The sequence below is a fragment of the Lissotriton helveticus genome, chromosome 12, assembly GCF_964261635.1.
Source record: "Lissotriton helveticus chromosome 12, aLisHel1.1, whole genome shotgun sequence".
NCBI lineage: Eukaryota > Metazoa > Chordata > Amphibia > Caudata > Salamandridae > Lissotriton > Lissotriton helveticus.
In genome coordinates this window covers 898295841-898318642 of record NC_136073.1, presented here as the reverse complement: position 1 = coordinate 898318642, position 22802 = coordinate 898295841, and the positions used below count along the sequence as shown (strand labels likewise).

Here is a 22802-nt window from a genome sequence, read left to right as displayed (position 1 = left end):
TCGAACCTTTATCATGTGTTGGGCTGTTGCATATTTGGGTGAGGTCAAGCGCTTTAAGGAAAGTTTTGAGACTATTCACGACTGCGTCTTTCTGATCGTTCCAGTGGAGATTAAAGTCACCCAGGTAGATTTGAGTGATCTGCCGACCAGCGTTGGAAGTGATAGTGTCCATGAGTTGTTGGGTGAAGATGAGGTTGTCCCCAGGCGGGTGATAGATGAGATGTAGAGCACATACTGGTTTGCCCTCGCTGGAGGTATCGAGGCAGAAGAGTTCAAGGAAGTAAGGGAGGGGGAGGAGACTTTGGTAACGGAGAGATTGCTCTTAAAAATGCATGCGATGCATGCGATAGATGGTTGAAAGACCATCTTAGTGCATAAGTCCAGAAAACACAAAGCACAGCAGGATGCTTCTGTCACAGTCATCATGCATTACTGTAAATTCTAAAGGAAAGGCTGCATTGTAATATTTTATTTTACTTATTAAGGTCATTTCTGTGTGGGTAATGGAGAATAGGTTCATCATAAACACAGAGCACCTCCATACGAGTGAGACCCTCGATATTCTCAAACAGAAACCTAACTCTAACAAATAAAGATATCAAGATTGCCTATCAAAGGAACACTGTTGTTTCTTTTAAACACCAGTTGGAAATGAAAGGAAACCCAATGAATGGTTTAGTAAAAGTGGATATTCATTATTTTGTCAAAATGAAAAGCAGGAAATGTGAATAGAGATGACGCACCATCTTTAAAAGAATAAAAACATTTTTTAAAGCCAAGACAGTACACTTGATGGAGAAAACACTTGCAAAGTGAACACAGCAGCCAACTCAGAGCAACCAGAACCCAGCCTCCTGTCTCCCCCATTCTCTCACACAGATTAGTGACACATCAATGTAACCCCTCCCCCCAACCAATAGTCACAACAGTGCTACTCCCAGACCTGCATGAAACTAGGTGCGTCGCCCGACTCTGTCCTGACGTCGTCAACGGAAGTGACGCCAATGGAGCCATATAAGCCCCTCCCGGGGTGCTGACATCAGTTTTCTTCTTTTCTGCGTCCTAACGCGGATCCGGGAAAGTGATACCTTTGGCCTGTTTTTGTTATCTTCAGGCCTTTTGAACGCCTTTTTGCATTAATGAACAGTGTGTCTGATGCCCTTTGCGGGCTTCAAGCCGTGCCAGTCCTGCTCGCCACGGGCCTTCACGAAATCTGTATTGCTTGGGCGAGCACCATGACTCTGTGGAGTGCGACGCTTGCTGCCAGCTGCGGCCGAAATCCCTGCGGGAACGCCGCATGAAGCGTCTGTCTGCCTGGATGTCCCGATAGGACCCCTCGCGACACAGGTCTCCTTCTCCAGTGGAGATGTCCACGCAGCGCCAGTCCTCACAGGGACCATCGCCGTCATTCGCCTACCTCAGGTAAGCACAAATGCAAGTCGTGGAAGTCGTCTGCTTCACGCCAACATCACTTCGGGGCCCGCGGCTCCCGGTCTTTGCGGGACTCGGGCCCTCAGGAGTCGGACCTGGCATACCCCCCGTTTCCGGGTGCTGGGGAGACTCTAGCTCAGATGGAGGACTACTGCAGGACCCTGCAGTCCTTTCTTGCTTTGTCCCCCTTCCCTGGTGCGCCTTCAGGCCTCACATAAGGGCATAGGGACTCCAGTTGGGACTCCGCCGGCGGTTTACCCTCGGCTCCGCCCGAGTCCTCTGACTCCGACTCTGGAGTCGCCGCAACGTCGGGGCACGGCCCGGAGGGTCATCCCACGACGTCTAGCCCTTCCACAGCGCCGTCGCACATCCTTCCGAGGCTCCCTGCGGCATCGCTGGAAGTGGCTGCGGCGCGGTGCACGACACCTCTTTGGCGCACTCTCTACTCGCAGGTTTCCACCTCGGGGATGTTGTGTCGACGCCGGTCTGACTCCAGCTGGCCGAGGCCTTTTCGGAGGTCGCCGACGCCGGCTCGACTCGGGCGGTCGAGGTCTTTTCGGAGGTCGCCGACGCCAGCTCGACTCGGACGGTTGAAGTACTTTCGGAGGTCGCCGACGCTTGCTCCACTCAGCCAGTCGAGGCCTTTTCAGAGGTCGTGGACGCCGGCTCGATGTCGCCTCGGCGCCGTTCAACGCCGGTGCCATCACCGGCATTATTGGTGGAGGATGTGGTCCCAGTGGATTCCCCACCCTCTGAGTCATTTCAATGCTCTCCGGAGCGGGCGCCAGTGGGGCATTGGCCTACTCATCCTTTTGCTGAGCCTCTGTTAGCTGGCCGGATTAGCTTGCGTCCGTCACCTACTGACGACTTTCTGTCACCGTCTCGCAAGGCCACGGAGGCTAGTAGGACGTTTGTCAGGGCTCTTTCCAGGGCTGCAGACATTTTGAGGATGCAGCCGCCCTCAGTCGCTAGACCTTCGGAGCCTTTGCTGGATCTTCTCAACTAGAGCGCAGGGGACTTGGAGCCATTGTTGCCATTTGCGGAGTCTTTCTTTGACATCCTTCTCGGGACGTGGGCGAAACCCTCTTCGGGGGACCCCTTGGATCGTGCTGTGGCACATCGCCATCGCCCGGCTCCCAATGACTCTGCCTGTTTGACCCTAAATCCTGGGGCTGGAGGACTTGTGCTTCAGGCAGCTCTTTCTACCACTCCTGTTCCGTTGCATCCTCCCACTCGGGAGTCTCGGTGGTTGGAGTCATGTGGCTGCAAAGTGTTTGCATCTGCCAGCTCGGGACTCTGGTAACCTAAACACATTGTGTGTGATTGCTCGGGCTACATTTGCTCTTTGGAACTCTGTCAAGCAGCTCCTCTCCTCCTTGCCGGAGAGCTCTCGTGCCGATCTGGCCCGCCTAATCCGTGATGGCCATGATATGGCGCAATTTTCGATTCGGTCTGCCATGGACACCACTGACTCTGGGAGTCGTGCTATGGCCAGGACGGTTGTCATGCGCCATGTGTGGTTGCACGATGGCATTTTCCCAGAGCATGTTCAGGAGCGGCTAAGAGATCTACCATTTAATGTGGTCATTCTTTTTGACGCCCATGCTGATTCGGCGGTCAGGCGCCTCCTGTTTGTGTTTAATTGTCTTCCCAGGTTTTAATCCTCGTGGAGGATTTTTGGTTTTGTGACGATGCCGTCTCTTTCTTTTCTGTTACCCGTTGTGAATTACAGATGTTCTGGGTTGTTGTGAGAAGTTGGCCTGATATATAATGTCCACTATTCTAGTGAACACTTTGTATCAGTCCAAACAACCCTTATCGATGATTGGTTGTAAGTCAACCTTATAGACCAGCTATCCTAGTAGCATGGATACGAGCAGTCTAAGGCTAATACTCTAGAGGGCGTGTTAAGCCAGCTGTTTTACCATCACATTACCCCTTGAACACCAAGTGAAAGGACACCACACAAGTTGTTACGAAAATAAACAGATATTTATTTATAACAAGACTACCCTAAACTCTTTATGAGTCAGGGAGCTAAGCACACAACAAAACTCTTAAGAAAATACTTTAAGTCGCACAATTTACACAAATGCCCGAGGGGCACGAAAAACCATATATTACAAAAGTGGAATGCGAACGACTAGCAGGTAAGTAACTATTCTCATAGACTTTAGAAACGCTAGGCCTACAATACTAAACCCTTAGATTAGTAGCAGGAGGCCTGTGGACGTCGTGTGCAGAGTGGGAACTCTCGCGCGTAAGGCGGGAAAAAGTCTATGGAGGCTAGCAAAGACAAAGTTACTGTTCTCGGGCGAACCCGACTAGGTGGGTCGAAAACAAGAGTGGATCCGAACACTTAGGGTGTTGGACTATGCTGAAGCACCGGAGTACTTGGTTTACCTAGCCCAGGGGCTGCGGCTGCATAGGGTTCAAGTTGCGTCGGAAACCCTCGTTGAAGAACCAGGAGCCTGAAGAAAGAAGTTGCTGGCAGGCGGCCAGTGAAGAAGTTCGTGGTGATCCAAGCCTGGATCAGGGAAGAAGAAGACCTGAAAGCAGAGGGGACCAAGTTCTGAATCACTAGCCAGTGATTTAGGTGGGCACCAGGGTGGCACCGGACGAAGTCCCCTCAACCAGGTGAGTGGGCGCTGCTGGGCTCTGCAGTCTCTCGGACCAGGAGGCGTTGTCGGTGACCAGGATGGAGGTGCGAGCTGTCCCACGGAGGTATCTGCTTCTGACGTCGCTGGACCCAGGATTGGGGCAACAGTCTTGGCAAATGCAAGGTCCACGCGGTGGACCTAAAAAGGCGTCTGGAGTGGACCAGGAGGGTCCAGGGTGCTCCTCTGTTGGAGGGGAGTAAGGGCTAGTCTGGAGCAACCAGACCAGCAGTATTTGTCGTCGTGGAGCGTCGTAAAAGGGCCACTAGCCAACGGGCAAGTAACCTCAACAACGCGGTGAGCAGCAAAGAACAGAAGGGCCCCACGCAGATCTCGTGGATGCAGGGGGGCTGGACTTCGGTGCTGGAGCTGCTCAGGGTCGGGGCTTCTCTTACCCCAAAGCACTCGTTCGAGGGTCACTCAGGAGTCGTGCTGGTCAAGCGTCGTGCAGTCTTGGAAGGTGGCCGGTCCCTCGAGGTCTCGTCACACCCAGGAATCTCAGCGTAACTGACGATGTAGGTAGAGGTCAGAGGTGCCAGGGAAGCCGGTTCTCGTCGAGCTGGGCAGTCTTGATCCGGAGGAGAGACTTACAGCAGACCGCGATGCTTGGATGGTGCCTGCTGCTGCAGGGTGACTACTCCTTAGTCACAAGGGAGAAATCTTGAGAAGAGTCTTGAGTTCCTTTCGTGGAAAGTTGGTTCAGGATTCAAAGATGATCAAATTTGGAAGGGGGCCAGTTCCTACCTTTATCCTGTAAAAAGGGGCTGGCACGCGACTAAGTCCTGCCCTATGGGTGGGACTAGGAGGGGGGTGGTTACACCCCTCTCCTTTGGCGGGCTTTCCCCAGATCAGGGGCTGGAGTGCCCCTGGAACTGGTTCAAGCCGGCCTATGCACAGTTAGCACCGGGGTGCCACTTGCAGTCACCTTCCTCTAAAGCCCTGCCTACCTTGGATACACAAAATCCTGTCTGGGACGGTGCTGGCACCGCCCCTGACAGGAAACCCTTTGTCCAGGCCTCCGTTTGCTGGGAGGACTCCCAGCAGCAGGAGGGCAGACTTGTGTCTCGGTGGCAGCATCCATTTTGTGGAGCTGAGGCTATGTCTGACTTTAACCGGGGTTACAGGTTACCAACATGTCTTCTCCCTCTAGAGGGGTGGAATGCTACCCCCGTCGCCAGAACTGGCGAGGGGGTAGTATTCCAAAGCGTATGACACCTTACACGACATGTTTAGATAATGTCAGTCCAAAGTTACCATAACCGCGAGGATTATAAGGCACTTAAGAGTATATGGTCTGACGCTATCATGGAAACGGCTAAGGGATAGATCCCGAAAGCCGCAGACAGGCTCAGCTCATGCCAGAGCACCATCTCACACGATTCCAAGCACTCTGCCTTCAGGATTGTTAAGGCCTGCCATAGGAGTGACTGATAGGAGATCTGTGTGTCCATTTGAGGGTTAGATATAGGTATACTATATCTAAAGCAAAGGGTGATTACACCACCTTGCCCCAGCTGTCAAGCAGCCAGTTGTGTCTGTTTAGTTAGTCAGCCCAGGGGTGGCATAATACATGCTGCAGCCCCTGGGAGACTTCTGGGTGCACCTCTGCCCTGGGTACAGGGACTTGGAGAGGGCCCAGTGCCAATTCAGTACCTGGGTACAATTTGGAATAGAGAGAACAGCTAGGCTGTGGGTCTGATTAGCAGGCCCACAGCCAGGGAAAGTCGTAAACCAGTGAAGCAAAAAGCAAAAATCTGGGTGATCATAGGATTGCAGACCCTACTCTCCTACAGTTGTGCAGCTGTTCAGCTGTGTTATTTCCTTCTTTTGGTACAGCTTGTTAAGCTCTGCTTGCCTTTCTTTTGAGCCTCTGCCTACAAGCTTGTCTCAAGAGGGACCCCTCTTTTGTAGGGTTGTGCCTAACCCTATGTGTGTTATTTGTTGGCTGTTATATTGCTACTCTTCCTTACCCAGGAACTTTTGCGGCAAGTTGACTCTTCCTACTGTTGTAGGATGTCTCCTCTGGTGAGATCCATGGGGTTGGTTTCTCTCTGGGGGTTACAATTGGTTGTCTACGGTTGGTTCGTAATACATCCCCGCCTCTGTATGGGCGTCCTTCCCTGCTGTTTTGTTGGGGTTTTGTCACACCTGTATTTCCTGGCGTGTTCTTGCAGCATCCCTGTGCCCGTCTTGACTGTCAACAGGTGGATATGCTCCCCTGGGGGGCAGGTTCCTCGGTTCTGTTCCGGAACAGTCTCTTCTGTATTCTGTGAATACTTGCTGTATTGGTGCATACAGGTTGTGTTCTACGTCTTTTCTTGAGGCTCAAGCAATGTTGGGGTACTTCCCCAAGGCAAGGGGAGTTCCCGCCGGCTCTGTCTTGACTGTGTGTTGCCTCCTACCCCACTTCCCTAGCAGGGTCTCCGGTTCCTTGCTTCCTGCAGGACAGGGGGTCCGGTTGTCCGTTCCTGCCCTGTGCATATTTCTTAATTCTTCCAGGAGTGGCTCTTGTCTATGACTTTCTGCCACCAGATCTGTGCTCCACCCCAGTGGTTTCTTGGGGTGTGGGTTCTTACTCACATTTGTAGCACTGGAGATGGGCTCCCCACCAGCTATTTTTCTAGGTGTGAGTTCTTACTCTCATTCTGGCACAGTTGCTCTTTATGTACCATTACTGTGCATATATTCTTCTCAACATTCTATTTGTTGGTAGATGGTGTCTGTCTATGGCGGTGTATGCTTTTTAGTGACAGGCTTCTGTCTGTGCCTTCTCTCACTCCTTTACTGGCAGTGCTATGGTCTACGTTGCCACCAGCCTCACGGAAGAAAAGGTTCTTCACCCTTAGAGTACTGTTGCTTTTTCTGCATTTTGTAACTGTTATTCTGCATACCGGTACAGTGGTACTGCTTGAGCGACTAACCTGTTTAGGGTTTCGTCACTTCCTCTAGGTGTGGCAACATTCTTGCCTCTTTGTGTTTGTCGTGAGTTCTACATGCCGCGGGGGTGCTTGCATACTAGGTTCTGTTTTTATCTTGCTCACTCTCTCCTTCGGGATAGAGTCCTCTATGTGTTCCTGGCTTGCAGGCTGTCCCAACACAGTGGTACCTTTGGTACGTTTGGCTGCATGCATACCTACTGCGCTTGCTCGATGGTGCTGCTTCTGTCTCTGTTGGCACTAGACTCTGGGTTTAGCCTTGCCACTGTTGTCACATGTCCTAGGGGGGTACACAATTGATGTGTGTTTTTTCTACACACACAGGCCTCCTGTTGCGGCTACTGCTCTTAACCGGACAGTCTTCGGACTGTCCCCTGTTTTCATTTTTGACATCCACTATGGTGTATGTTCAGGAGGTGTGCTCTACCGTGGTCATGTTATTTTGCCCCTTTGGAGCTTCGTTCCTCATGGATCATAGGGACCTGTGCTGGGCACCTTCTTTGACTGAGTCACTGCATTGTTTCTTACATTGGCACTTACCTTTCTAGTTATGTTTTTCCTTTCGCCTGTGTCTGGACGAGAGAGGTTTCACACCCGCTCTCAACGGATTTTGGTGTCTTTGCCGTCCCTTCTTCATTTGCCGTACAGAGTTTTCCTGGGTCTCATGTCAGCTGCTCTGGCATTGCGGTTCCCATCGTGTTTTTGTCAGCCTCTTGACATGTATGTTCTCCTGAAACTTGGTGGTTGTTTCGCAGACCCTCCTTCATGGGGTATGGCTTTGGTATCTATTCTAATTTGAGGAATCTGCGGCTAGATATCTGTATCTCCTGGAAACCGGTAACTCACTTACCTGTCATTGGATAACATTGACTGGTTTGACTAGAAAAATCTTCTAAGTGTGAAGTTCTGAAAACTTAAAATATTCCTATAAAATCAGCCGAATTTCGAAGTACTCACCTGTGATCAGGAGAGAAACCAGTACTGTACATTGCAGCCCAGTACTGGACCGCAAAAGTAATCCTAACCGCGTTTACTAGTAACCTGAATTTTCTCCATAGGAATCCATTGTCTGCTTTTCTGTGAAATTTCTTCAAGTGTCTACTTTTGAAAACTTGAAATATTCCTTAAAAATTGTACCAACTAAGTAGAGACCCCAGTGCTGGACCTAGGAGCCCAGTACTGGATTACAAAAGTAAAGAGAACATACTTTACCTGTAACCTGAATTTTCTCCCATTGGATACATTTGCCAGATTTTCACTGAAAAGTTTCCAAGTGTGAACTTTTAAAATACCTTTATATTCCTTAAAAATCATTGCAATAACCAAATCGTTTTTACTAAACTGTTTTCAGCTTAGACCCCAGGACTGAATCTAGGATCCAGTCCTGGAATTACAAAAGTAATCTACAAAGTAACCAACTGTAGAAAAAAAAACATTGAGCTCAATGCTAAATTGTGTTTAGAACTGTGTTGCCTACTGCAACCCTTGTACCTATTGTGTTTACAAAGTCATTAACTTTCTGCAAAGTAATTATCTGAGATCACTCATTATTGAGAAAAGTATATTTTTATACATGTTGGTTCTAAAAATAATACAACTATATCATTTGATATAAAAACAATTGGCCTGGAGTTCAGTCCTTGAGTGTGTGAAACCTTTTGCTGACTGAGTGTGTACAACAAATGCTTTACACTGTCCTCTGGTACTGCCTTACTGCTCAAACAAGCTACCACTTTGGAGAGTAAGGTCAACCCTGACTTTAACCTCTGTTATACTTCTGGGGGGTGTGGTCTCTATACACACTGTACCTTACTTTGGTCCAGTATATATAGAGCCACTTTCTCACATCCGATTCCTCACTTCCGCTCTACCTCCCCATTCTGTGAGTGGAGTTTTGATTCTAAATAAGTTTCAAGTTGAATTTGCTCAACGCCAGTTGCCCCATCAATCTCGTCAACCAAGCTGCATGTCTAAAAGTGTTGGGAAAGAAAAGAAAAACTGACATCAGCGTGCAAAGGTGGTGCCTGAATGCTGCATTGTAGTCCAGATGGCGCCATCTTGTGGCGTTCAGGAACTGCAGCGGATGCAGACGGCGCCATCTTGTGGTGCACAGGAGCTGAAGCGGGTGCAGATGGCCCCATCTTGTGGCACACAGGAACTGCAGCGGATGGAGACGGCTCCACCTTGTTGCAGCGGATGCAGACGACGCCATCTTTTGGCGCACAGGAGCTGCGGTCTTTTGACGCACAGGAGCGGCAGTGGATGCAAACTGCGCCATCTTGTGGCGCACAGGAACTGCCATGGCTGCAGATGGCGCCATCTTGTGCCGGACAGGAGCTGCAGTTGATGCAGATGGTGCCATCTTTTGGCGCACAGGAACTGCCATGGCTGCAGATGGCGCCATCTTGTGCCGGACAGGAGCTGGAGTTGATGCAGATGGTGCCATCTTTTGGCGCACAGGAGCTGTAGTGGATGCAGATGGTGCCATCTTTTGGCGTAGAGGAGCTACCATGGCTGCCTATGACGCCCTCGAGTGGCGCACTGGAGCTGCAGTGGATGCAGACGGCGCGTCATCTTTTGGTGCACAGAAGCTCCAGTGGATGCAGATGGCGCAATCTTGTGGCGCACAGGAGCTGCAGTGGATGTAGACGGCGCCATCTTTTGGAGCACAGGAGCTGCAGTGGATGCAGACGGCACCATCTTGTGGAGCACAGGAGCTGCAGTGGATACAGACGGCGCGCCATCTTTTGGCGCACAGGAGCTGTAGTGGATGCAGATGGTGCCATCTTTTGGCGTAGAGGAGCTACCATGGCTGCCTATGACGCCCTCGAGTGGCGCACTGGAGCTGCAGTGGATGCAGACGGCGCGTCATCTTTTGGTGCACAGAAGCTCCAGTGGATGCAGATGGCGCAATCTTGTGGCGCACAGGAGCTGCAGTGGATGTAGACGGCGCCATCTTTTGGAGCACAGGAGCTGCAGTGGATGCAGACGGCACCATCTTGTGGAGCACAGGAGCTGCAGTGGATACAGACGGCGCGCCATCTTTTGGCGCACAGGAGCTGCAGTGGATGCAGATGGCGCAATCTTGTGGCGCACAGGAGCTGCAGTGGATGCAGACGGCGTTTATCAAAACAAAGGAAAAATATATAAAAAAATAAGAATTTTCGAAATATTGTCAATAGTTGTTGTCTTAGAACAGGTTCTTGGTTCTAACCCCAGCGTGGCACCAGCCTGTGCATTTTGCGATTCTGGTTACCACTTTCTCTCTCTGTGCCTGCGGTCAATAAATATGTGTTATGTTGTCTGAGTATGTACTACGTGTGGAGTGACGTCTTGCACTTTTACATGCCCCTTCAACTCCATCCTCACCCACCTTGTATCTTGTTTTTTTTTGTAACTGATGTCAGCTGAACCCTGAGCCATATAGTGCTGTCTGAAGTGCTGTGCTGCTGGGTCTGCATTCTATTCAATGCCTGAAATCAAATATCTGCAGAACAAATATTGTTAATTAGTTGTGATTGAATGTGTAGTAAAAAAATCAACTAATCCCTGGAGTCATTCAGAACACATTAAAAAAAACTCTGCTATTCTGCAACAAAAGTGTTCACTTGGCAATAAATGTACAAGGAGACGAAATGGTCAGACGAATTCTCAGCTATTAAAACTTACTTCAGTCATTGGCAAACTTAAGAATCATTTTGAAAGGTAATACTACTGTGTCCACCACAGGCCGAGAGCACTCAAAGCTGATGAAGGAAAGGCCTGGCCGCTCCTCTTCCCTTTCGACATGCCAAGATCCCTCTGCACATTACACGTGGTGCTTGTGGCGATATCTATTTTTATTTTGCGACTGACTAAGCAGAACACACTTTGACCTCCTGAATAAAGGCAAATGCCTCACTGAGTTGGCATTCAGCAGTGCACTTTGTGGAGTGTGTTCTACTTGTAGGCAAAGGGAAATGTATTACGGAAGTGGTAAAATAAATCTAAAATATTCACTCACTAGATGCAACCCCATAAATAATATTCCAATTGATGGGTGTCTGTATTAATAGTGGGCTGTGGCAAGCTAGATTCATGGCTAAGTCAGTTTTACTGTAAAGTAGATAGTTGTAATACCTCTCACATCCTCTGGAGTTTGTCATTTCTGTACACACTGGGTCTTTAAGGTAGATTGTCTGGGCCTGAATACCTTTTAAATACTTTATTAACAGTAAGACATGGCATTGCTTTAAGGCATGCCAAGGAAAACCCATTACCAGGGTTTGCATGTTTATTTCATGTTAAATGCTACTTATGGCAGGAGACAGGTGGGCGGCTGGAGTTGAGATTGTGAGGCAGGACTGCAGGTAGGAGAACTATGAGGTGGTGTTTTAGTAAAGTATGATACATTTAAGTTTTACTGATACATAATCATGCCCGCTTGTACATTTCTGATTACAGCAAAATAAGAAGCGAAAGTCTGATTTCATCCCGTACCGAGACTCTGCGTTGACCTGGCTCCTTAAAGAGAACCTGGGTAAGTTTGGAGATCATATGAGACCTGCTCTTTGTTGACCTGCACCGTGGAGGAGGCTAAAGACTTGTGTGTGAAACAAATCTGCATTTCAAAAGAGATGATATTTACTGTTTATTGTGATAGGTATTTTCTCTCACTGTTTTTCTGTGCATAGTGGACAACGTTTACATATGTGTATGCTTTTCACATAGGATTCATGCAGACAGTAGAATAACTGCACGCATATCTGGGAATCCAGAATTCTTTTTTATTTAATAAACACATTTAATTGGGTTTAACAATGCACAGCATCGTCCGCTGAGATTTACAAATAGGTGACAGAATCCAGATTTAGTTTACAATTCTATATGGTGCATTTCAAATCTATTTCAGTTGAAAGAATTGTTCAATGAGTCAGTAGATTTGTAGAGCGCTTCTTGTCACCCTTGGGGGTATCCAGGCGCTGGCAGGGTCCAGTTGGTTAGCCGAATAGCCAGGTCTTCAGGGAGTTTCAGACTCTGAAAGAGATGGGGAGGCGCGTAGATGAAAGGGCAGCTCGGTCCATGTCTTTGCTGCTAGGTAGGACAAGGAGCAACCTCCACATGTGCTACGTCAGGGTCAGTAGAAGGTAACATTTCTGTCTTTGTTTGTATAAAGAAGCCTAAAAATGAAATCAGTCCTAATATTGTACATTTGACTAAAGGCATTTGGAGAATGTGGCGGTGAAAAAGCTTGAAGCCTTTGCTGGCAGTGTTTTGAGTGTTGAGCATAAAATGATTCACATGATCTAGGCATTGTGGGGCCATATTAAGGAAGTTAAATCCGTACAACATAAAAGGAGCTCCTTTAAACAATGACCAGTTGAGACTGTGATTACACTGTATTTCAGAACTGAGTTACTGGTTAACCTAAGGAGGGCTCTTTACCCCAGAGTCCTATGCGTTCTGCTCATAGTATATGGTTATATGATGTGGTTTGACAAGCGAGGAAAGAAAGGGGAGCATATCGTTTTTTTAGTTTTGTTTTCAAAACCTATTATTTTATTTCATTTAATAAACCGATGTAAACATATTCTGATAATATTGGGAAATGTAAGACCTACCAAAAGAAGTCTTAGAGGAAGTGGAGGTGCAGGAAGGCAGTGTCTTCTTTTCCGCCCTTGAACGGACGAGGTACGACTATCCACATCCCTTTTCAGACTAGCCATATCTGTTGCTCAGTGCCCTCAATACCTTTCTCTGAGCCAAGATTCCACCAATGTTTACTTTGATGGCACATGCTTCACTATAAGAACAATGGGTGATGGAGAAGTGTCAGCATCCTGGCTCCCATTCTGCACACCAAGGATCCCTCAGCTGAAGGTTCAGACGATTCAGAGGATGATCGACATCTCAGATACTGGAGCCAACACTGGCCCTCTTCCACCGCGGTGCAACCACCACCTGATGCATCTGAAATAAGAACAGCCTTCAGACATCTGTACCTTCTAGCACACAGAAGGAACTAGATCTGAAAACACAGCCACAAGATACAAGTCCTTTTTAGGTCAGCACCCCAGGGCTAAACGCAGAGTAAGCAAAACCAGAAGCTAAACCCTTTCAACGGGACACAGTTGAAGGAAGAACGTGCAAAGGATGAACATTAGCATTTTTGTGAACACCTTTGAAAGAGCATGTCATTATAGCCTTTCTGGCCCTGATCCCCAGGGTGCCGCTCGAAGGCTTGGAGTGACAGCGGACTATTTGCAGATCCAGGAGGCCACAGTGGGGAGTTCGTGTGACCAGAGGAAGGACTTGGACGCTTCCCATCGGCGCAGCGGGACTGCGAGTCCCAGGTAGCCCAGCGGCAGCTCAGACGCCGCACCTGGGACTCTTCCCGGCTGGCCACGCCTTGTAACACCAAACACCTATATCTTCACTTCCCACACGCGCATCGCGGGACGCGCGCGGGCGGTCGCCGGGCGAAGCCCGGGCAAAGGGCGGGCCGTTTTAGGCCGTTAAAGGCCGGTAGTGACCGGACCGGGCCACCCCTCTGACGCCCGCTTTCTACGGCCCCTTTGTGTCCAACTACAATATGGCAACCAGGGTTTCCAGGAGTAAAGCTGCACAACAGTGTACTAGTACATTGGATAAATTCTTCCCCAAGGCCAGTGCCCTAGCTAATAAATGTAATTCAGTGCTCTACACTCACCCCGAGGTGGGAGTAGAAAATGTGTCATTGGACTCCACGGACTCATCTATTGATGATAGTACCCCATTACTTTTGGACGCCACTCATCTGTCACTCTTGGACAGCATCGACCAGACTATTGAGTCAGTCCTGCAGCAACTAAGAACTCCGTCAAACCACCAGAGGGATAGAGATTCACCACGGCCATCTGGGATCGCTGCTCCCTCTCCTAATGCGGATTCCATGGAATTTGAGTCGCAGGAAGTGGGCCAGGCTGTTGCACACACAGTTCCAGCAAGCAGTGGAGTGGAACAACCACCGAAAAGGAAATGGTCGAGGAAATTAAAAAGGGCAAAGAGGGCCAAAGTTGACAAAATCAGGCAAAATTTGGATGTTAGTACAGACACTTCGGCTTTGCCTGAGGTCACTTCCCCAGGGCCTAGGCCGGACCATTCAGGCCCCTCCTCAGCTACGGCCTTACCAGTGTGTTCAGGCCCATTTATATTTGGTGGGGCGCCCCCTAATAACACAGATATGCTCATTAGTTCACTTACAGACATCATTAAGAACTTGTTGAACCCTCTGTCTGTAAAACTGGACGCCATAGAGGCTAGACTGTTGGCCATAGAAAACACTCATAAGAGGAACAGTCATGGTCCGGGCCCAAATGCTCTAAGAGCCCCCCGGGAGTCCATTGGGAATAGACCTCCGACTCCTGCAACGACCTCCCAGGCTTCACACGTGGTACCAGGTCAGTCAGGGGCCCTGCATAGCAATAACGGTGCTCCTGCCCCACAAACGCACCTACTACCTTCCCAAACGTCAAGGCCCCCTGTTCCTGCTCCTAGGAGATCTAAGCAACCTGCATCCTCCCAACCGTTGAGAGATGAGAACTTGGCCAATGGCCCTACCGGCCATACTTCTAGCCTCAATGCTAGGCGTAGGGTGGTCAATTTGCCCCCCGAAGCAGTACCTTACACGGCGATCTTGGTGGGAGTGCCTGAGCTCACCGGTGACACAAGGGAGCCGCAAGATTCCCTACGCAACAAGGTAATAAGCTGGCTCAATATCAACAGGCCCCTCCCTCCGAACTTGAAAGGTGAGGTTTTGATGGTTAGGAGAATTTCATGGATTGGTTTCACCCCAAAGAATAGGGCAGGGAATTGTATTATTGTCAGTTTTAAAAGCCCACAGGCCGCCACCTATATTTGTAACTGGCTTGTAAGGCCTGATAAGTCCACCATTGAATTAGTGTCCCTCTAACACTTCTACCCAAATGTTTGTAATACTGAGGTGGGTAGGGAGCAGGAGTGGACTAGAGTGGGCTTTGCAGTAGATGGCTCACGTTACAGGCCCAAGCATTATGTACCTCCCGTACCTGGTAACTTTATCCACCACAATAGATTTTCCGTACTTGACCAGGTGGACTGACCACAAAAGGGGGATACTCATCCGAGCCCTGGAAATTCAGCTTGTGGGGCCTTAGGTAGCGGGGAAGGGAGTGTTGTTCATGGTACTGATCTCAGGCCACAGGACATTGCCAAAGACCGAAGGGTTACCCTGGAAGGCATCCCGGGTCAAGAAGGGTCACTATTAAGTGTCCGGACTGGTCACAGTTCGCAGTTAACGGAGGTGGATGTATCATCTATCACTCCGGCTACTACTAATGGCCCGCAAGTCCCTGACCCCCCTATAGCCTCCGCATCATTTCCCCCTGGAGGGCCAGGATCACTACCACAAGGTCCAGGGTTGAGAATTCTCTCCTGGAATGTGGCAGGGATCACAAATAAGGAAGGCACACCGGATTGGGATCTCCTACTAAGTGGTGGCGATATCTTCCTTTTTCAGGAGACATGGGCGAGGGAACCACAGACCAGAAGGGGGTTCGAAATTTTTGAAATCCCAGCAAAATGGAGCGGGAGGGGGAGGCCGTCGGGAGGCCTGGCAATCTGGATAGCGAGTCACATTGGGTGTCAGGCGGAAAAGATGCATACGTCGTCGCAGGACATCCAGTGCGTGTTGCTCACATGGCCTGGCAAAACAACATGGGCCATTGTTAATGTTTACTCGCGACCAGTTGCCGCGCCAAACGAATCCCCCACCCTAAATGAATTGTCCTCCTTCCTAGGCCAATTGCCAGGAGATCAAAAGATAGTCCTGGGAGGGGACTTTAACTGCCACTTCGAACCCCTAGAAGGACTAAAGGAGGGCGCCCTCACCGCTGAGGATGATTACTGGGGGGTCCCACCCTCGTCTTCGCCTCACCCTAAAGCCTGGTCCCCACTAGCAGTGCAACTCATGTCCCTCACCTTGAACTTTGCTCTGAGGGCATGTAATGGCCGTACCCCTTCCGATACCCCCTCATTGTGCACTTTTAACAGAAAGGGCCATGAGTCAAGGCTGGATTATATAATGTTAGATATTACATTGTGGCCAAAAGTCCTTGACTTTAGGGTGCTACCAAGGTCGGATAGCGATCACAATGCTCTCCGTCTGGAGATCCAGCATCCCCTGCCCCCAGCGGGCACGCCTACTAATGTCTGCAGAGAGGATCAGGGGGATATGCTCCTCACTACAAACAGGCGTCGGGTTAAATGGGGAAAGTCCCTCAGTACAGAAGATGCCATAAATAAGTTATACGGTCTGGCACTCCCCAGGTTCAAGGAGGTGGATGCGCTCATAAATAAACCAAGACCCTCGGATTATAATGAGAAATTAGCCATCATTCACCAGGGACTAGTAAGGGACCTTGCAGAGGTGTTCCATCCTGTGGCACAAATTCAAAGGAAAAAGACTCGTGCCCCCACTTGGTACACCTCCTCCTGTAGGGCAATTAAATCCGAGCTAATTGCTACAATCAAGGAGGGTTCTAATAAGGGTAAGGTTCGAGATCTCAGGAGGGAGTACAAAGCAGCAATGGCCAATGCTAGGGCAGAGTGGGACTGGAATCACTGGCATGACCTGTCTGAAGCACTAAAAGCTAGAGACTCCAGGAAATTCTGGGCCCTGGTAAACAATGGGACGGGGGAACTCAAAACAGCAGTTGAACCTAACATCGCCCCCTCGCTTTGGGAGGCCCATTTTGGGGTACTCTATCAAGATACTACCTCATGGCCAGACGGAGTAGTGGCAGTGCCCATAAGTACGTCGGATATGGCCTTGGAATTCTCTTTAGGGGAGGTGGTGTCTGCTCTGGAGCGCTTAGCGCTGGGAAAGGCGCCGGGGCTGGATAAACTACCGGGGGATCTCTTTAGGCATCACCCAAACATCTGGGGTCCGTACCTCCTTATTCTTTTTAATGCCATCTTAGGAGGTATGGCGGTCCCCGGCTCTTGGCTGGGGGCAGAGATTGTGCCGATCTATAAGAAAGGGTCTCCTCTGCTCCCGGCCAATTACAGGCCGATTAGCCTGATAGATGTACCCCAAAAGCTCTTTGCGCGCCTTATTCTCAACCATCTGTTGGATTGGGCGGAGGACAACGATATTATGAGCCCCCTGCAGGCTGGCTTTAAGAAGAACACGTCGACCATGGACCAGATTTTCCGCCTCGTCCTCCTCTATTGGAAGACGGTGAGGTTAGAGGGGGGAAGGCTGTACATGGTCTTCGTGGATCTGAGGTCAGCCTTTGACCTAGTCCCGCGCAGGAAATTGTGGGAGGTCTTGGAAAAGCTAGGAGTACCCCCCCAGCTACTCAGCATTATAACCAGGCTCCATGAGAACAACTATGCGCAGGTGAGGTGTGGGAGGGATGGTAAGCTTTCGTCCAGGTTTCCAGTCCATCGAGGGGTCAGGCAGGGCTGTGTCCTGGCACCGACCCTGTTTTGTCTTTTCATTAATAGCGTTATATTACACCTAGATAACGTTAAGGACAATGACGCCCCACTCTTGGCAGGCAGGAGGGTCCCGGCAATCATGTTTGCTGATGATACCCTCCTGCTTTCCAAATCTCCCATGGGGATTCAGAGGATCCTGAACGGATTTGGTCTTTTCTGTCGCCAACACGGGTTGGAGGTGAACACAGAGAAGACCAAGTTTATGATGTTTAATCCTCCTAACAAAGCCAGACCCAATCCCACCCTGGGTACCGTTAGCCTTGAGAGGGTTTCTACTTTCATATATCTGGGGGTAACACTTCAGGAAAATCTATCATGGGACCGCCAGATAGCTAGATCAAGGGTTAAACTGTCCCAGCTATCGGGTGCAATCTTGAAGGTGGCAAATACTTCCACCTTTAAGCCTCTAAGCCCGGCCCTTGAAACATATAGGACCCAAGCCAAGGCAGCGGCCATGTACGGCAGTGAGCTATAGGGGCATAAAGCAGGCAAAGACTTGGCAGGGGTGGAAAACAGCTTTTTAAGGTGCCTACTAGCTCTCCCGCAAGGCACGCCACTCCTCCCACTAAGATTAGATATGGGTCTGCCTTCTATTGCTGAAGAGCTTGTGGCAAAGCCAGTGAAGTTCTGCCACTGGCTATGGTCCACTGATGAACTACACCATTACAGACAGGACCTCATCCATGTCATGAGTTTGAACCGCAATAGCAAAATCCCCTGGCTCGCTTTCGTAAAGAATGAACTGATCAGTATGAACTTGTCAGAGCTATGGGACGATCCTGTTCGAGGCTGCCAAGGGATCTCACGCAAAGCGTTGACCCAAATTTATAAGGACAGGAGCCTTTCACTTATGGCAAATGCTTACAACAGCGGCACCCTCGCTGCACGATTCATGGAATCCAAAAATTCTTATGCTTTTGAACCTTTTATGGACTTTATTTTTCCAGTACTGGCGAGGAAATTGTTTGTGCAATGGAGGCTTGGCACACTCCCTACCAAAACTTTTACCTGTAAATGGACTAAAGGGGGTGACAAACTGTGTCCATGCTGCAACACTCATGAGGAAGATGACCTCCATATCATGTTTGTATGCCCTGCCTATCATAGACCCAGGAAATATTGGATAGCGCCGCTCTGTAGAAACCTGGGGTTCAGGAAGTACACACAGGCATACAGAGTTATGAAAACCAGTACTCTGGGCCACATTGTGTTCGCTGTATCCAAATTCCTAATGGCAGTATGGATAATTAGAAAGAAAATAGTCCCCTGGATCATGGTACTGTGCTGTACCCTCTATCCCTCGCTGGTCGAGAAGAGACTTTTCTATAATGTATTTTATATCGTATTTTATATGTATGTATTGTATTTTATTGCATCTTTTATGGTCTATATGGCCGAAATAAAGATTTTTGGATTGGATTGGATTGATCCCCAGTGCTGATGTACAACACCTTGACAGCACAAAAAAATGATGGACGGAACGCTGAACATATCAAACATTCACTCCCAGTAGCAGATCTGGGTTAAAACCATCATTTTGTTGCTCACTCTGCCAACCCAGTTTGGACCCAGTCATATGCAAATCAGTCTTGGCCCCGCCCCTCATGGGAACAGTCCAGCCCGAACTGCCAATCCAGGTCTTCCCTGGACCGGAAACAAGCCTCCTGGGACAGTTTTTGGGGTATCACCCCCTCATGAGCTCAGCTTGAATCCAGTGGCACAGTGAGCACAGGACCCATGTCTAGACATACCCTTCCCACTTACGCAACTATGGCAACACAAAAAGATGATGGCTTTAATGCTGAACATATCAAACCTTCACCCCCCGTGTAGACCCAGCCGTATGCAAATCAGTCCTGACCCAGCTCCCCATGGGAACAGTCCTGCCCGCAATGCCAGGCCAGGTCCTCCCTGGACTGTAAACAAGCTTCTGAAATAAGAACAGCCTTCATGGGCAACTGTTCCCTCTAGCAAACATAAGGAACTAGATCTGAAAACCCAGAAACAAGATACGAGTTCTTTTTAGTATCTCAAGAAGGTGAGCACCCCATGGCTAAATGCAGAGTAAGCAACACCAGAAGGTATAACTCTTTCAAGGATCCATTCTAATATTGTTGGCCCTGTTGAAGATCACCCTAAGGAGGAAAGTGCAAGTGATGAACATTAGCTGCTGTGTGAAGAATCTTGAAAGAACATATTATAGCATTCCTGCTACTCTTCTCCCCAGTGGTCATGTACCACACCAGACACTGTCACATATTCAGATTGGGGTGCATATTATTACAGATTCTAGACACCCTTCCACGACTCCCATCCCCACCCCTCACCCACAACTTCTCCAGTGGAAGACATGATCTCAATCAATGAAGCCGCAAATTGCGAATCAAACAAGGGAATCGTCTACCTTCATCAGGACAGAGCCCTCGGTATTTCAGTGGCTTGAATTACAGCCACAATGAAGGATAGTGACCCCATGGCTGTTGTGGCCTATGTTACACATTTTACTTCATAAGAAGCAAGAAAATAAATGTGACTCTCACATCAAGCCCTCTATTTCAAGGGATTGTCACCTGACTTTGGATTCGGAAGTCATCCAGGGCAGACAGGTACATATTTGGGCAAATCAAAATGGAGAAACTAGCAGTTGGAAGGATTAGAGTGGTAGACATAATTAGGAGAAAACAAATATAAATGCTGGAAATAAATTATGTTGAAGGTAACCCAAGGAGGAAAGCATCATGGAGGGGAAAATGACTCTGAAAAGACAAGCTTATCTTCAGATTTATGTAATTGTTGTAATCTGCATTTCTATGAGCTCTGGAAACAAAATACATGGTATTTACACCACCAGTACCTTTACCTTTTTTACCCAAAAGCACTCCTTGACTCTTATTAAGGGCATCCGTAATAATAACTCTCTCTGGTACAAGTTCACAGCATTTAAAATTTTGAGACGTACTTTGGAACTGCCTTAATTCTCTTGTTAAAGTCCTGCTTGTCCCTTATCTTCACCTACTTCATACTGTCACAAATCAACTCAGCACTTATCTCAATGCATAATTTCATTCATAAGCTACCTGGCGGGAGGTAGAGGGCCAACCTCCGCTCCCACCAGGATCCAGGGGAGAACATCCAAGGATTGGGCCTCAAATTTGAAATTCTGGATCTTGTTGGACAATGGTTTGGGTTCAGAGTCCTCAACCAGTTGCACCTACCAGCGCTTCTAATGAGTCTTAGCCCCCTTGGCACTCAGACTCCTTCGATTGCAGCTAGTCTCTGCAGCTGTCTGCATTGTCACTGGCACCAAAGACAACATATTTCTCCAATGCCCGTGATTCCAAAATCCTCATCAAGTTGACAGTAGTCAAGGCCTGAATGATCCTGACTGCACAAGATTATCTACGTCAGTGGTGGATCACTGACCACCTGCATCTCAGAACATCCACATGAGAGACTGTTGGGCAGAGATCTTCTGTCCAACAGTTCATCATTCAGCTTGGCTGAGGTGCTCTTGAGATTGTAAATCTTCCACAGGAGTGCATGACATTTTAAAAGAAACTAGATACCTATCCACCAGAACATCCGATGCTTTTTAAGTGAAAGTGGTTTTGCATCTGGCATACCCACAACAATAATGTTCAAGCAAGGTGTCATAAAGTGGCCTACCATATCTTCTTTATTTGGTGACCGCTGGACTGTATTTTGTTTTTATAAAGGTACATCCGACAGCCATTGTGCTTACAGAAAAAAAACATTCACAACCCCCTTTTGAAAGTCCCAGTTGTGCAAGTGTTAAGAGTCTCCCCTCCTTACGTAGGTCTTCTGCCCCATTGGAACTTAATATAGTTCTTTCCAAATCAATGTGTCCTCCTCATAAACTTATTCATAAGGTTACCTTACAGCCTGTCGCTTGGAAAGCATCCTTTTTAGCAACCGTTGCTGCAGCCTGTTGGGTTTGTGAAATTTAGACCCTATGCTGCAAGAGCCATATACCGATTTCCTTACAGATTAAGTAGTAATGAGAACTCATCCTAGTTTTCTTCCTAATGTTGTCAGACTTTCATGTCAAACTATTTGACTTCCAGTGATATTTTGAAATCCCTCTTCTCCAGCAGAGAGGACTTTGCATTCTCTTGATGTTAAAAGGATGAAATATGGTCCCATATGCACAGGTTTAGCTACTTTGAAGCAGTCACGTTTCTTTTGTATCTTAATCTATTCTAACAGTGCTAATAAGCCCTTGTCTTGCAGGCCCACAACACATTGTACAAGAAGTAAAGCACCTACCACTTCATTTCTAAGAAACATATCTGTTGCAGACATAATATAAAACGGCCATGTGACGGTCCATTCATAAATTGACGAGGTATCGTTTCTTGATTCAGGCTCCAGAGGCCACGGTGTGGCAAGCTTCTTAACGGAATCTCTTTGGGTAGTGGAGTACTGTTTTTTGTCTTTTGCTCTATTTCTCTGTCTCTTTAGTGCTGGTCTTGCTACTCTATTCAGTGTTAATGACTATCCATGAAGATTCTAGGAGGAGAAGGAAGAGTTACTTCTCTGTAATCCTACATCTCTTCATTACAGACGAAACAGGTCTGTCAAGACCATCAAGGGTTCTCAACTTAGGGACCCTTTGTCATAAGTGTTTGTGGAAGCCTCAGTGACTTGTATATGTCCCTATATTTAAGGTCCAGGGATTTATACAAAGAATGTATGGCTAGGGTGCATACACCACCCTGGGTGTCATGCTTAATTGTTGACCCACCTCACTCTCTAGAGAGTGCACGTGTGGCGAGTGGGCTCCCTGTATTAACAGGTAGTACTTAGTGGGGTAGTGGAGCAATGGATCCAATATGTAGGTTCTAAAATCTGACCCCTTCCCAAATTATTGCTTTTATTGTTGGAAGGGGCTAAGAGATGCTTAAAATATGATTTGTGTTTTTTAGAGTTGCATATTACCCCTGCATCTGCTTGGTCAACATGTTTCAGCCCTTACTAGGCCCCTGTCTGGGGTCCCTAGCTTTGTCAGGACCAGGATCTCTGATGTTCTGCCTTAGTACCTAATCACATTCAACAAGCACTCATAATTATGAATGTCCGCTGGGAAATGTCTGCCTTTTTCGGCGTATTGTTGAGGGCCCTGTGGTACATAAACAAATGGTTCAAAATAATGTATACACAGATGAGAAAAGACATAACTGGACATAAAAACATTCATATTTTGGTAATGTGCCACTGCACTTGTCAAATGTGGGACAAAATGACTCAGCAGTGTAAA

General features: G+C 48.4%; 1 protein-coding gene across 1 annotated transcript in view; it reads left to right on the top strand.

The window, feature by feature from the left end:
- KIF1C (kinesin family member 1C) overlaps positions 1 to 22802 on the top strand; it is a 710488-nt gene that overhangs the window by 474156 nt on the left and 213530 nt on the right. Inside the window, exon 10 of the mRNA XM_078671146.1 lies at positions 11468 to 11543. Coding sequence (XP_078527272.1) covers positions 11468 to 11543 — 76 coding nt within the window. The remainder of the gene's footprint in view (positions 1 to 11467; positions 11544 to 22802) is intronic.